The sequence below is a fragment of the Pogona vitticeps genome, chromosome 2, assembly GCF_051106095.1.
Source record: "Pogona vitticeps strain Pit_001003342236 chromosome 2, PviZW2.1, whole genome shotgun sequence".
Lineage (NCBI taxonomy): Eukaryota > Metazoa > Chordata > Lepidosauria > Squamata > Agamidae > Pogona > Pogona vitticeps.
The window spans coordinates 292,542,024-292,558,473 of NC_135784.1; the positions used below are offsets into that span (position 1 = coordinate 292,542,024).

A 16,450-nucleotide genomic window follows, 5' to 3' on the forward strand; every position below is an offset into this window, starting at 1 on the left:
ATAGAGAAAAAACCTCTGAACCATTAATACAAGGTTCCCAGTAAAGTGCTGCAAACTACACTCATAGTATATAAAATGCCTATACTGTACAAAAATTCTGAATTACAAGCTTGGATAATCTTTGTCTGGTAGGCCCGGCTAGGCTGGTAAACAATATCACCAGCCTTTTCTGGTGGGTAAGTCTAGGCCAGTGATGGTGAACCTTTTTGAGCCCGAGTGCCCAAACTGCAAAACAAAACATGACAAAACAAAAACCAACAACAAAACAACCCAGCAGGCGACGGCAGAAGTGGAAGTGATGGCAGAAGTGGTAATCCCGGGCACGGAGGTGCTCCAGACACCACTCCAGACTCACCCCCAGTCATGCCCAACCCCTCCACTGCCTATAGCTCGTCCAGCCCACCACCGCCATGCCAGCGGCTCCAGATCCTGGCCTGCCACCTGTCGGGGAGCTAGCACTGCGTCTGCAGCCACCTCCTCAGGGTTGGCTGCTGGGGGTAGCGATCCAGCAACTTATGGTTCGTGTGCCCACAGAGACGGCTCTGCATGCCAGCTGTAACAAGCATGCCATAGGTTCACAATTGCTGGTCTAGTTCAAGGTTAAGGTAAAGGTTCCCCTTGACATTTAAGTCCAATTGTGTCTGAATCTAGGGCACAGTGCTCATCCCCGTCTCCAAGCCGTAGAGCCAGCGTTTGTCCAAAGACAGTTTCCGTGGTCACGTGGCCAGCGTGACTAGACAGGGAACACCATTACCTTCTCACCCCGTGGTCATGTGGCCAGCGCGACTAGACAGGGAACACCATTACCTTCCCACCGAGGTGGTACCGATTTGTCTACTCGTATTTACATGCTTTCAAACTGCTAGTTCAAAATGGTTCAAGGATGGGGAACCCCTAATTTGCAGGCCAACTTACACCTTCCAAACGTCTCTCACAGAGTCACCCAGTCCCTCCTTGAAGCCCCTCAGAGAAGGAAAACAGGTTGGATATGTAACTTCACATCTGCCATGGTTTCTACAGAGACCTAGCAGCAAACAACGCCGGCAGTACGTGAATGAACATTATAGCACAAGGCAGACATTCTGTGCCCTTCTTGTTTATTGGAAGTGCAAAGGTGCTGCCCTAGCACAGCCAGTACCACTCCCCCACTCTTTCCCTAATCAGAGAAGCCGGAGAAGACTAAAAGCCGCTCAGCGTGGCAAGCCTTGTACAAAAAAAATCTTGAAAACAAGCATTCTTTTTTAAAAAAAATATATTTTTCACATCACTATTCTTTGTACGATTTTCAACAGAGAAAGACGATAAATGATCTTGAGGAGGAGGAAGACTCTGAATCGCCTGCACTGGCAAGATGGTTACCTGCATCAAACCTGTTCCCCTCCCTGAGTGTATAGCACTGTGACAAGAATCCATCCACAGAATAGAGAGAGGAAGGGGGGGAGGAGGAAGAAGAGTCATGTGGAATGTTATTTCACATATATCTTCTCCCGCCTCTCCATTTCTCATACACACTTATGAAATTCAGGGGGTTACCAATGCTGCTGGCAATACAAAAGCCTCACTTTTTTTTTTAACAAAAAAGTCACATAACCACCTGCAAAGGGTCTTGGAGAACCAAATGTCTGCAATATTATGTCTTATGACAACCTAGTGGAGAATTCAGGGGGCTTACAGGATCAATTTCTCTTCTGATACGGCTTTGACAGAAACTCTGTAACTGCACGGAAAAACATCTAGAACACATATATCAACCATGGCATACCAAATACCTGCAGGTATACCTGGGAGGAGAATTTTATCACAAAATTGCAAATTGTGCAATCTGTTTTCTCCCGTTTCGACCACTATTTTTGATTAATAGCCAAGAGAATTTACAAAGACTCTCTCCCCCCCCACTCCGCTGTTAAGAATGTGCGATATTAAAGTTCAGTTGGTTTTTTTAAATATATGTGGGGAAATCATTTTCTGACCCTAAAATATCTGCTAAAAATCCAAAATATATAATAATCAAAGCTTGGAAAGTTACTCTTTTAAAAGTAAAACATTACAGTTATAGAACTACCCCAGAAACTTGTCAGCTGCCATTATTATTACAATGTTAAATGTTGTATTTTGTTCTTCTCTATTCCAAAATAGCCAAATAGAATACTTACATTTAATTACAATGGTTAAAAAACAAACAAACCACCAGATATTGCAACCACTGGCCTATGGTACAACATCCATTTATTGAGTCCATTTGTTTATTAGCTTTTTGTCCAGAAAGGTTGTCTACGCCAGTGGTCCCCAACTTTAGGCCTCCAGTTGTTCTCGGACTACAACTCCCAGAAGCCTTCACCATCACCTCTGCAGGCCAGGGTTTCTGGGAGTTGAAGTCCAAGAACATCTGGAGGCCCAAGGTTGGGGCCCACTGGTCTACGCAATCTACAGTAGATTAAAATTATGAAAAGCAGATAAAAACATTAAAATATTATTTAAAAGCACATCTAGGCATTCTCTAAAAAATTTTTCTTTTAAGTCCTAAAGATTAAAGGTCTTCAAAAACAATAGCTTTAGTTGCTGTTGGGAACTCAGCAGAGATAAGACCAGCCTAAGGTTCCCTGGCAGTTCCACAATTAAGATACTTCTACAGACAAGTTCTATATGTACATATCAGTCTTCATCAAATTGGTTGTCATATCAACTTAGTAATAACTGCATGCTGTCAAGCTAATCTTAATTTACAGCCATGTTTCCAGGATTTTCTGGTATAAATATTCAGATGTGGTTACCCTCCTCTGGGAGAGCTCTGGAACTGGGCAGTAGCTACTATATACAGTAGACCTCGTATATAGCCGGAGGTCAAGAATTAAATTCCTTGGGCAAGGTGCACAGTCCCAGAGCACCCCCAGAAGAAGGGAATGGTAAATCATTTCTGAATACTGTATTCATACAAAACTTGGAAAAGGTATATCTGCATTGATTTGATGGCACGTAATCAACCCTGAGTACTCACTGGAAGGAGAGATCCTGAAGCTGAGGTTCCAATACTTTGGCCACCTCATGAGAAGAGAAGACTCCCTGGAAAAGACCCTGATGTTCTGAAAGTGTGAAGGCAGGAGGAGAAGGGGACAACAGAAGACGAGATGGCTGGACAGTGTCATCAAAGCTACCAGAATGAATCTGACACAACTCTGGGAGGCAGTGGAAGACAGGAGGGCCTGCCATGCTCTGGTTCATGGGGTCACGAAGAGTCGGACACGACTAAACGACTAAACAACAAACAAATCAATATCAAACTAAAAGAAGAGTTAATGCCTATTACATCTCACATAGGATCTATGCTGAGATCCTAAGTTGCATTGTTACATCCTGTCTAGGATGGCTGGACAGAAGGAGCACATGACTGTGAACCTTTAATAATTGTGTGGAAGAGGATATCTGTTTGTTTTAAATTTTGTTTGTAAGCTGCCCAGAGTAGAGTCATTGAATCTAGATGGGTGGGGTAAAAGCTGGAAAATAAATAAATAAATAAAATAGCATCTCAGCATAAGCTACATCTTGTGTATAAGTTTCCACCGGATATATATAGAACCATGAAAGGCATAAGAGCCAGTACTCATGCCTACCTGGCTGCCACAACAATGATGCACTTCTCAGATTAAACTGCTTTTATGTTCAAACAAGAGATTTCCACGGCAGAACATATTCCATTTCTCTAAAGCATGACTTCAGAACTTTGTTTTGCATCACTGTTTCAGCTGGGACACAATCATAATTAAAAGATGCACCTACAATTTCTGAGTACCTAACTCTCTGCAAGGAATTATAAAACAAGGAAATAGGCTTCTAACAGATTGCTAGACTGGTTATATTACTCCTTAGCAAGGATGAGCAAAATGCAGCCTACAGCCCAGGGGATATTCTGTGAAGCTCCTGAAGTCTCCAGAGACCTTTCTGAGCTCCTACTGTCTCTTAGATGCCCCAAAGCCTCCAGGATGCAATAACTATGTGGTGCGGCCTCCAGAACCTCTATGGGTGTCTACTTCTTCCTTTAAATGACAGCTTTTAAATGCTTTTAGAATCTACGGCATATGCTTACTCCAGAATAATCTTAGCATTATACCCACATATATGGTATATGCACATTTCTTCTTCTTTAGCAATACGTACCTACCCATTATGTAATGGCACCTATGATTTATGTGTGAGACTGCTTCTAAAGTTTGGTTATCGCCTTTTCTGCTACATCTTTCTGCCAGATCAGCTGGAGGACTATGTACCAGATTTGCAGGAGAAAAACAGCAGTGTCTCAGGTCTTGCAGGACGTCTACCTCAAGGCTTATTTATTTTTATCTCAGATCTCTTCATAACATGGCAGTGGCAGCTGCTAAGAAAAAAGCCTTAATACTGTGTTTTCCCAAAAATAAGACAGGGTCTTATATATTAATTTTTGTTCCAAAATGCATTAGGGATTATTTTCAGGGGATGCTATATTTTTTTTCATGTACAACTATCTACATTTATTCAAATACAGTCCTGTCATCTTCTGGTTGCTGCACAATGGTGGAGGGCAAGGTTTCACTTAACTGGGGCTTATTTTGGGGGTAGGGCTTAAAATTACAAGCATCCTGAAAAAAATCATACTAGGGCTTATTTTCAGGTTAGGTCTTATTTTCAGGGAAACAGGGTAGTAAGAGGAATGGGCTTGGACCACAACTTTTACAATGGAAGTTGGAAAAAACAACTGTTATTTGGTCGCAGATTCTGCAGGGCACTGCAGCAGGAAATGCTTTTTACCTTTGAAAAACAACAGCTTTATCCTGGAAAGCTAGCATGTCAGGGAAAAGGAGTTCAAATGTAATCTTCTCCCTAAATTACTGGTTTTCTGTGTGCTGGGTTGTGTGGTTTCTTTTGTTCTTCTTGTTGTTTTCATTTGCTTTGGTTATTTTAAAAGGGAGGTTAGTATTTAACTATGCAATCTCCCACGTGCACTCCTAAATGGTAAAATCCTAGGACTGATCCATGCAAAGCTAATGCGAAATCAGCATAGCTTTTGAAACAGGAATACATGAATCTGTTCAGCATTTGCAATCCTGTCTCCCACTGCCCCGGATACCACTTATTATTCTGGCACAGGGAAGGTTATCTGTTTACCAAGAGAAATCCCACAGAACATAGTTAACTCCTGCATCATCATCTTCATCTTAGAACTGCACAGTTGGAAGGGACCTTATGAATCATTGAGTCCAGCTCCGGTCAAGAAGGCACAGTGCGGGAATTGAACTTCCAACCTCTGGCTCCGCAGGCAGATACCTAAACCACTGGGCTATTCCAACTCTATTCATTTAATGTGAAAGTTGTGATGCTTTAAGAGTTCCAAGGTATGGACAAAATTTCTCTACTTGCGGTAGAGACTTGTCTTTGCCCCTGATAGCACCACAGAAACAAACAATAAAATACTACATTTATTTCGATTATCAGGGGAATCTCTGCACATGCATATTTCCTCACACAATGGAAATGGGATGGTTTGTTTGAAGATGAGCAGTATATGCACAACAGGGTGCACACAAACTTCTGGAAACGGTTAAAATGTTTCCGTATCTCATGACCTAACCTAAAATTTTAGAGCCTGACCCCTGGGTCCACAAACCAGATCACTCTGAGTGTGCAATTCTCCGTAAAACTATGTGCTGTGTCAGTTACTCCGTATGTTTTTGTACTGCATTCTAAATGGGAAGGTAAGCAAAATATTTAATATAATGTTGATGTGCACAATGAATGTCCGGACCACAGTCTAAGTATTTGGAGGTCAAAGGTACAGGGCCTCCATGTAATTCAGTCTAATCTTTGCAGACCCTAAAAGCCTGTAATTCATGTTACAGAATATGGTAAGTGCATTCTAACGTATTCCATGTAGAGTTCCTTGGCATCCAAATCACTTTGCTGCCTTGGGTCATGGGAAACTGCAAGTGTCAGAAGAGGGCCGAACAAACATAAACTTTAGAAACCTCTTGGATAAATTCAGTGGTGGAACAAAAAAAAATTATTAAACCAGATTCAATTTGATTGAATTCACAGCAGAGAAAACTGTGGGAGAATGCCAACATTCCACACAAGAATAAAATGGAGACAAGACTTCAATATTGAATTAGGAGCGATTTAGTGAAGAACATTATAAATAAAGCTGTAAAAAAATTGGATCGAAATATCTTTAATTCAAATTAAAAATGATTGCATGACAGTTAATTCACTATTAAAATCATAGTGGAAAAAAAATCACTACCAACACTACCAACAAAAGCAGGAGCAGCAACAACAGCAAAAATTTCCATAAGAATAAAAGCTTTCACACCCACGCGTGCACACACCCACACCCACTCACAAGAATTCGGACTGGATGACTCACAGAAGCATTAACACAGTTAGGACATTTCCACAATGGCTACAGCGTTGAAATTTGCCCAATTTATTCTAACTCCTATGCAAAACTCAAACCCACTATTTTTGCTTCTTATAATCAAAGTGCATGATACCTTCTGCACAATAACAGCAAGCAATCCAGCAGAGAAGAAACCAATATACGACTACAATGAAATACGGGTGTGCATGTGTGGGAGTTCCCTGTTCACAAAGCTGATTTACCCTTGGATAGAGGAAGGGTGACCCCCAGCCACGAATGTGTCAAAAAAAAAAAAAAAAACCAAGTCAAGCCGTACATGGGATACAGCAGACGAGTCTTGGAATACCTCCACCACATACTTTTTAAAAATAGTAACCAAACAAAGGAAGAAGGAAAATTTCCAACGGTAGCTACAAATATATGTAAATATATTGCCTGCTAAAAGTAAGGTCTGCATCCAGCTATACACAATAAAATGTGTGGCAATCTTATATATAAAATTAAATCATAAGGGAATGCTGTATTTCATATTTTTCTGTACATGTGAAGTCACTGTGACCAACATGATGATTACAAACAAGCCATTATAAAAAGGCTATGTTGTAAGTGTGTGGTAATAAACAAAACAAATTGCATTCACAAGCACTGCTGTTGTCTACCAGGGCTCGCTCAAATGTACCAAACCCACTCAATCTATTTGACTAAAGGCAGTTGTCAAGGCAATAAGTTGTAGGGTTTAATTTAGGAAAATATACCCATCAGCTCTTCCTGAGTTCTCAGTACTAATGTGATATCAGAGAATTTAAGCAGCCGAGGGGGCAATGTGACCCCACTTCCATCTCGGGACCAACATGACATCAAAAGAGGTGAGCTTGCCACTGCTAATGTTGATAGTGAACACAACAACATAAAACTTGCATGTCAAACAGCAAAGAAAGCCTTTGCCCTCATATGGCTAGGAATGTGTTACTGTCCAAAAACATGTGACAGGTAGCATGCTGGAAATCATAATGACTGAGATCATGATGTTACATCAATCAGCTGTGAGCCATTGAAAGACAGAAAAAATGCAATGGTTTTGCAATGATTTTGCTTTAGGAGTCTCCAGAGAAAGGGAATTGTAGAGCTGCCAAAGAAAATATTTCTATATGTGCTCCTGCTGTCCAAAGAGAAGCACATGGAAAGCATTAGGACTTGATCTTGAAACTTGCAAAAGGACACTGGATAGAAAGATATCCTTTTTTGATATGTTATACCCTGAGTGTTTTAAAATATTTAATACCCCGTCTTATTTTTTAAGGTGTTCCCAGCAGCTTACAGATAAATCAATATCCAAACAATTAAAAATGTATTTCCAATCTACAAAATAAAGTAAAAAACCCCCAAAAGCAGCAATAAGCAAAATACAATGATAAAAAACATTTTGGATGTTTTAAAAATAAAGACCGAATTAAAACACCAGCTTTAAAATTACATTCTGAATCCCTTCTTAAAAGAGGAGGATCTTAATAAGATTTTTAAGGAGATGAGATGATCTGCCTTATTAAGGAATTCCAGAACCAAAATAAAGCTCTCCAAAATACATTATTAATACAGATGCTAAGTACCATGAGAAACAAAAAAAAAAGACCCAGTGTTACATCATAGACCAGTGGTCAAACAATTACAAAGGTGCATGCAGCAGCACCTCCTGATATTTCTCTCCACCCCCAGAAAGATCGGTGCTGTTGTACCACCATGCCCACTGCTCTATCTCTACAAGCCATTCCTGAAAGATTCCATGGTTGATGGTATCAAATATCAGAAAGTACCAAGAAAAATAACTGGAGTATAGTCCTTCAGACAGATTATTTATCAAGACGACCAACTTCTATGAAACAATACTGGGATGATATGCGAATTTCAAAAAAATAAGATCACCTGATATACTCCACTGTGTAGTACTGAATTGGGGAACTTCCTTCACTGGGTCCTGGTCTCCATGACAAAGCAACTTCTGAGTCAGAAACAACAATTACTTGAGGCTGATAAGGTGGATCTGGAGGCATACATTTATCTAAAACAAAAGAAGTACACGTGTCTAGTAAATAATATGAAATGGATACCAACAGTCACTGGGAGCAAGATGTTTTATCAAAAGTAGCGACACTGCCCCTCTTACTTTGAACCAGAATAAAGGACATACAGATCAGATCCAAAACCAAATACAATTGTATTTCAGAATTCAAAAACACCACACAAATCTTTATCTTCATCCCGCAGTTTGGCACTGACTGAAACAGAGTGGAGGTATATCTATATCTATATCTATATCTATATCTATATCTATATCTATATCTATATCTATCTATCTATCTATCTATCTATCTATCTATCTATCTATCTATCTATCTATCTATCTATCTATCTATCTATCTATCTATCTATCTATCTATAGAACCTAGAATCTTGGTTCTTTAGTACCCAGGAAAGAACTTTATTGGAAAGTTCACCTGCCACTAACCTTCTTCGGCACCAACAGTTCAGTGAACTATAGTACTGCCCCTTTCCACAATTCAAATCCCTGGCCATCGTTTTCACAAATGCCTGCTGCGATATTAAAGTTCCCTAGTGAGTGTTGCTCTACTTTGTCAGTGAACAGTGGTTTCTTGCTCTACCCTACAGTCCCTAACGTAGTCATGTTGCACATTTGCCCAAAGACAGTGCACTTGCCTAATCAAAAGCCTTATTCGTGCATTCCCACACATCTGGGAGAGCTCATAGAGGTAACCACATATGGGCCTTCCTCCACTTTATACTGTCCTGTTGACCTTGGCAACTTCTTTAGGGGAATTTGCCACACATTTTCCTGAATGCAAGTTGAGCTTTCTTCACTATTGGGAGTCAAGATCTTCTGCAGGTCTTGCTGCTAAATTTGCTGAACATGGTAAGCTCAGGAGGGCAGGTCAGAGTCACACACAGGTAAATGTTTTTTTTTTTTCATTTTCTTGTGAGGAGTAAACTAATTTTAAAAAAAACAGGGATCTACATACTGTACTTGTTTTGGGTTACTGTTTAGGGAGAAACGCGGGATACAAACAAAACTAAACAAAATAAATGGAAGCTGTGAAGCCTGGCCAGTGTGTGGACCTCTCATTACTTTTCAAAAAAATATGCAAGACTAATTTTATCTGTAAAAGCATAAGTTCTGATTGAGAGAAGGGCCCTCTGGAAGATCTTAAAAAGCAGATGGAGTTGGGTGTCACCAGCACACTGGTGGTACTAGACCACAAAATTCTGGACAGTCTTTCAGGTTTTTCATATATATGGGAAATAGTACGAGGAATCATGGAACCCTGAGACACTCTACAGGCTAATGGTCAAGGTGTTGAACAGCAGTCCCCCAGCACCACTAGAATTCACATAGTGGCATTACACAAGGGAAAATCTCCGAAGCTGACTCCTTTTTTCATAAGTTAACCACTTCTCGCCCGAACGCAAAGCAATTGTCAGAGCTGTTTTTCAACAAGTGTGAATGGTAGTGAGCAGAAGAAGGTATCTTATAGACCATCTTGACTGCTGACATTGGTGTTATCAACATTCAGGCTGCCCTTCGCTATGTAAAACTTGTCATCCGTTTTCCTGCTGGCAACACAAGCAAGATATTGTGCAGCCATATTGAGCCATCTCCTGGCTTTTTGAATTGAGGGTACAATATCCCACATTCATAAACTGGAGGTGTTTTTAAAGAATTTAATATAAACTTACATGTAGGTGGTACGTAAGTCACATGATGGTCATATTTACAACAGCCCCAAGCAACAATCATCCTGGTAGCAAGCTATTAAACTTCAATAAAACTAAAGATCTTATAACTGTAAAATGGTTTTGTACGAAATACCAGCTCCAGGCATACAGTGCATTTATGAAGCATTAATAAGCTGGATGCATAACTGAGAGTTATTATTGTTTGGGTGTATGTTAATAGATGCTGCTCTTCTAGGTTCCAAATGATTGTTTGTATATTTTTGTTTTCAGCTGAAGGAGGAATAGTCAGATTGGAATCCACTAGCAGAACTCTGGATGATTTGCAATATATCAGTCAGGATTTTTAACTCTGGACTATCTGACAACAGGAAGAATTAAAAAGACCTTTAACCTCCATTATGATGCTGAAAAAGAATATTCTTTCTCCTGAGGAAAATCAGGAGTGGATGTGTTTGTGAACTTGGTTCTGGTACTGACTGTACTTCTCTGGGATGAGCATGAACACTGTTTGTTCATTCTTAGCAGAAACTCATCCACCCAGGCCAGTTAATTCCCCCCGGTCGCAGCAGTTAGACATGACAGCTCTAGTGGAAAAACAAAGCACAGTTTGCAACCATAAAGTTCACCCCCCTCTAAGGTTCAGAACCGGTCTTTAAAACTCTTGCAACCTGATGCATAAGCATACTTAACTCATTGTTTTCTCTCACAGAGCAATCCTATGTATGTTTACTCATAAATCAAACATAGCAGTTTAGAAGTTCCTGCACCCAAGTAAGTATGTATAGTATTACAATCTAAATATTTGTGTGGGACTCAGACAGAGTTAGATCCTACACCTTAAGATAATATCAGTTGCAATGAGGTATTTCGTGAGATGATCAGATTTGAAAACAAGAGTGACTGTCTGTTAGAGCTATAGCTTTGGGCTAAAAATGTTTAAAACAAAGGAAATCTCTAAATGCTCTCATAAAGATTTCTCAAGAGCATTCACAAAGGTGTTGGGCAAATATACTGGCTTGTAATTATCCTTCTGAATCTTTAATATCACACCAACACTTTTGTTATTAAAACCATGTCTTGCCTTCTGATCAGAGGCAATGAGAAATCCCTCCCACCCTCACTTGTGAGGTACTGAAATTTATTTGCTGTTGCTATGCATTTGTCAAAATGTGAAATTTTATGTGTACAGAGTGTTATAATTAAAGGGGGAGGTAGAAAAAGCAAAGTAAAAATGAAAGTTCTTTTGGAAACAAGGTTTAGTAAACAGCTGAAGTTTACTAAGGTCATTGCAAAACAATTAGCCGGGTCTGGGAGCAAAATCATTATAGAATAATATTGCTAATAGCTGAACATGTTTAAAATGAAAGTATATGAAGTGAAGAATTGAAAATGTTCTCCATACTACAGTATTCTGGTTTTGCAGAAACCTGGTGCACCAGATGCTTTGTGTTGCAAGCCTTTACTCCTCCAGGCTTTACAGGATACGAAGATTAATAATTATAGTGGCAGCCTGCCAGATTCTGAGTTACAGGCCCTTGGAGTTACAGAAAGTGCAGGGACAATTCCTATTAAACTTCTTCCTTGGTACAGCAGGCCCTGCAGAAAGGATTGTTAATTGCTGATAAAGGAGAGATAAGGGTATAAATAAAGGCCAGAAAAGATAGCCAGGGAAGGAACAAACATTAAACTCATAAAAATGAGACAGAAACACAATTATCATGGATTTTCCACCATAGATTTCAAGCTTGTTTGGCTAGGCGAGCATTCAGAATTACTTTATTTGTGATATCAATATGCTTAGAGGCCAAGAAAGCCTCTTTTTTTTTAAAGGTATTTCTGTTCTTAAGATCTTTAGTGTTGTGGAGACATGCTCTCTGCTTTTTTATTGTGTCTTTTTAGGCTATAAGCTCTTCCATGTTTAGAATGCAATTAAAACATTGTTTTTGGCATTTTTATTATTATTTTCATGCTACTGCATTTTAGACTTAATTCTGACTTAAGTATTTGCCTGCAACTTAAGTTTAGTTTTCATATATATTGTAAGCATTTGTGCCTACAGTTTTTCATAGCTTTGAGACTTATGGATGCTTTCAGACTTTGAAGTATTTTTGTGCTTACGAATCACAAAAGCAATGCAGAAATAAATCTTGTCAATTAGACGTGTTGATGTTGCCTGATATCATTGCAACAATGAAAAGAGTTATAAACCTTGACACTTAGATGAATTTTGATAGGATTGAAATGGTGAAGCAAATGTGTAAATGCAACACATGCAATAGAGAAACATCCATCAGGCTTCTGATTTTCCCCTAGAGGTCTACAAATTTCTGTAGGACTCTTAGGAAGATATTCAGGTGTCAGACTCTTGGACCTGACATATTTGCCCAGCAGAAAATGCAATGTTTGGAAGAAATTCTAGCTCACTCAGTATCCATAAGGAAAAGCTCTTCACCCAGTTTTTACCTTGTGACAAAGTTGTAATGTTTCTGGGCATGCTGGGTCTACCTTTTCCTGCCCAGCCATAAGCTCCAACACTCACACGGTGGAGGGTACCTGGCTTCAAATCTCCAATAACGACTTCCTGTTTTGAAACAAAATTGGAGAGAAGTGGAGAAGATGTACACACACACACACTAACAAGAAGCTCAGATTGATAAACACATATACATATACAGTATATGCAAACATATATACATATTTAGATAGACTGCTAGATCGATCGATAGAAATTAAATGGCAGAAAGACACATGGCTGTTTTAATTTTAGACTATTGTTTTATGTGGCATAGCAGGGGTTGTGGGGGGAACCTCTTGGGCTAGTGCTGACCTGGGCAAAGTGCGGCCCGCGGGCCACATACGGCCCGCGAGCCGCTCATGTCCAGCCCACGGACAATTTTGGACATCAAAACCACTTATAGCTTTTTGTCTAAAGTTGATTAGTTGGTTATCTTTAACATACCACAAAAAACCTCTTTAGTATTTGTGAAGATTGACAAGTTTAAAATAAAAACAATCATAACATCACTATTTCATTTTATTTTTAAGTAAAGTTGATTCGGTCCCCGAACACAGTTGAGATTTTTCATGTGGCCCCCCTATAGAAATTAATTGCCCACCCCTGGGCAAGTGGATATAGGATCCTGGAAATTGCAATCTAATAGATCTGTAAGGTGCCTGGCTGGGGAAGATAAAACTGTCTACAGGCAGAAGTCTAGTATGGGCCCCCTGTAGATCCTTCCATTGCTTTATACAAAACACACAGGAGGGATATGATGAGTATCAAAGGTGGTTGCCCTTTCAGACCTTGTGGCAGGACATGAACAACTGCCTAAAATTTCCTGGAGTTTTCATGAGTCAGATACTCTTGAAAACTCTCCAATACTACCTTGGCAATTTTCTTCCCAGAGTATTAGTTATACAGTACAGGAAAGACAATGCTAGGTACCATATAGTCTAGGTACCATTTAGAGCACTGCTAGCTTGTGTTTTCATATGCACAATGCTGCGCAGGGTCTGTTTGTTCTTTTGCATCTATTCAATGCTGCTGGTGAATCAAGACTGCTAATGGATGAGATCGCTTCTGAGCACGGATGATTACAGGCCCTGCTTGGTTGCTGCAAAGCAAATTTCAAGCAACCAGGGTATAATGATCTCTGTCTTCCTATCTACATGGCCACGGTATGTGACTGTCTGCCCTGCCCTTTCTGACTTTTCCAACAGTTTGCTCATAATAAATTGTCTCGATCAAATAATTGTGATGCAGGGCTATAGGAGATGGTTAAGCCTTTTGTGTGACATGTCCAGCCTGCATGGTTATGGAGGTTATATGCAATCACTGAAAGGGCTAATCCTGGACCACATTAAAACTGGACTGCAGTCTACAGCAACTATGAGAAATAAAGTTTTTATGGCTAGTATCCTATATAGCCAGTCCCAGTTAAAGCAGACCTAGTGACTTAATGGCATTTACATAAGTATTGCCCTACAAGACTGTCCTTAAATTGGGACTGGCAACAGGGCACTGGCCAATGTGCCTTATTCTGCACAGGATCTGACAATATACTGTGCAAGATTTATTTATTTATTTATTTATTTATTTATTTATTTATTGATTGATTGATTGATTGATTGATTGATTTGATTTGATTTGATTTGATTTGATTTGATTTGATTTGTATCCCGCCCATCTGGTCTGGTCGACCACTCTGGGCAGCTTAAAGATGAGGCTTTGGTCACAGTTTTCCACAGGAACTGATTGCTTTCCATGTACCTTTTTCATAGGAGTTTCCCAGTGGCCTACAAGATTTCCTACAAGAGTTCTCTTAACAGCTGGGAAATTTCAGAGATAGAAAAAAGAAAGAGAGAGAGAGAAATCTCTCTCCCCTGCTCGGAAAAAAGAAAAGCTATGGAATTTACTTCCCTAGACAGATTCCTTTGTAGGCTTAGACCAGAAAAACAAGACAGCATTACCCAACCCAGAATGGTTTGTATGAATAGATCACATCGCTATTTTTGTCTATTTCTGTTTCCAGAGTACAACACAGCTAAAAGAATAAAACTCATAGTAAAATACATAATGTTTAGCAGCAGCCAACCATAGAGGCAGATCAAAATGAGGTATTAAAAACTGGAGTAACTGTTCACTGAAATACCTGGACAAGGATTTTAGGCAGTCTCACCCTGCGACTGAAAAGTCAAGGGAATGCCCCTGAACTAGCCACATAGCTGGACGCCACTGAAGGGAAAGCATTCTGGAGAACTAAAATGGCCAAGTACACCTCACCAGATATGGTTGGACTGCAATTTCCAGCACACTTCATAACTGAAATTAATGCCTGGTGAAATTCTCTGAGGAAAGCTGTTCAGAAGGGAGACAACCAAGAAGCTTCTCTCTCTGGTCCCAGTTCACTGAACTTCAGGTGGCAATGGATCAGGAGAATGGCCTCCGGTGAAGGCTGAAAAGTTGACCTTCCAACCAAGGCATAAGTCACTTAGCTCCTTTTAAAGAAGGGGTGGGGAGAATGGCGTCCATAGGATCCTATGAAACCCCTGCACACCACTCTTGATCAAAGAAAAATTGGCCTAAAATCTCTCCATTTCCATGTTTGCAGTTAAACATTCCAGCTTTTCACAAAAGACTGGAATTGGAAATCCAGACAATTCTCATTTCAATCAATTCATTTTCCCCACCCTCCAGCAAATGATGGTTCCTGGAGCAGAAAATTGCCCTTGGTTCCCAGGTGCTAGTTCATTCATTCATTCATTCATTCATTCATTCATTCATTCATTCATTCATTCATTCATTCATTCATTCATTCATTCATTCATTCATTCAAAATATTTTTATCCAGCCTTTCCTCTTAAAAAAGACCTAAGGTGGCTTACATAAATTAAAAGGCCATATTTGAAGCCTGTTCCACATGGCTTTTAACTGAAATAATATCAGCTGTAGGTCTGATGGCTATTTTTAGAATATATATTTTAATTGCATTTTAATTATTTTGCCCTTTTATTGTATTTTAAATTCTGTAAGCTGCCCAGAGATCTTCAGATAGTGTGGGCGGCATATAAGTTAAATAAATAAATAAATAAATAAATAAATAAATAAATAAATAAATAAATAAATAAATAAATAAATAAATAAATAAATAAATAAATATACAAGCACTATAAAGGATCAAACAAATACCACTGTAAGAAACAGCAAACAAAAGCAATAACCTTTCAAAGCTATAAGGCACAACATTCCATTTAAGAACTCCACTCAGCCAGTCACCGAGAGAAAGCTTGTCTTGAAGAAAAAGGTCTTTCCCTACTTGTGGAAGGACAGGAAGGCTTTCTCAGTTCTACTTTAAGATGTAGTTAAGGAAATGGAGAATGGAATCTCACTGCAGTGTCCATCTGCACCATCTTCCTACCCTTACCCAAAACAAAAGTTATATGGAGCAGAGTCCCAAAATATGTATGATGATATCACATCTTGCATTTCCCTTACATGATATAGCTAAAGCAAGCATGGGGGGCAAAGGCTGCCGCCCCAGATGTTGCTGGACTCCAAATCCCATTGATGGCAACAAGCATGGACAACGTTGAGGAATGATAGGTGTTGCAGTCTAACAATATCTGCAACATCTTGAAGACCACTGGATTCATCATCCTTGGCTAGAAGCAGCAGCAACAGATGGTTGCTAATTTTGGGACTGAGCCCAGGATCAGCATCATGTTGAGTTTTAATGTCTGATACTTAGTTTCAAAGAGTTTCAGTGAGATTCTAAGAACAATTTTATATCTCTTCATTTTACTTTTTAAGTGCAGACA

The 16,450-nt window shown here is 39.5% G+C and overlaps 1 protein-coding gene across 2 annotated transcripts in view; it reads right to left on the reverse strand.

The window, feature by feature from the left end:
• EGFLAM (EGF like, fibronectin type III and laminin G domains) overlaps nucleotides 1–16,450 on the reverse strand; it is a 146,581-nt gene that overhangs the window by 70,835 nt on the left and 59,296 nt on the right. For both annotated transcript variants that reach the window (XM_072992825.2, XM_072992824.2), the window contains exons 5-6: nucleotides 12,596–12,713; nucleotides 8,306–8,441 (exon numbers count right to left, since the gene is read on the reverse strand). In XM_072992825.2, coding sequence (XP_072848926.2) covers nucleotides 8,306–8,441; nucleotides 12,596–12,713 — 254 coding nt within the window. The remainder of the gene's footprint in view (nucleotides 1–8,305; nucleotides 8,442–12,595; nucleotides 12,714–16,450) is intronic.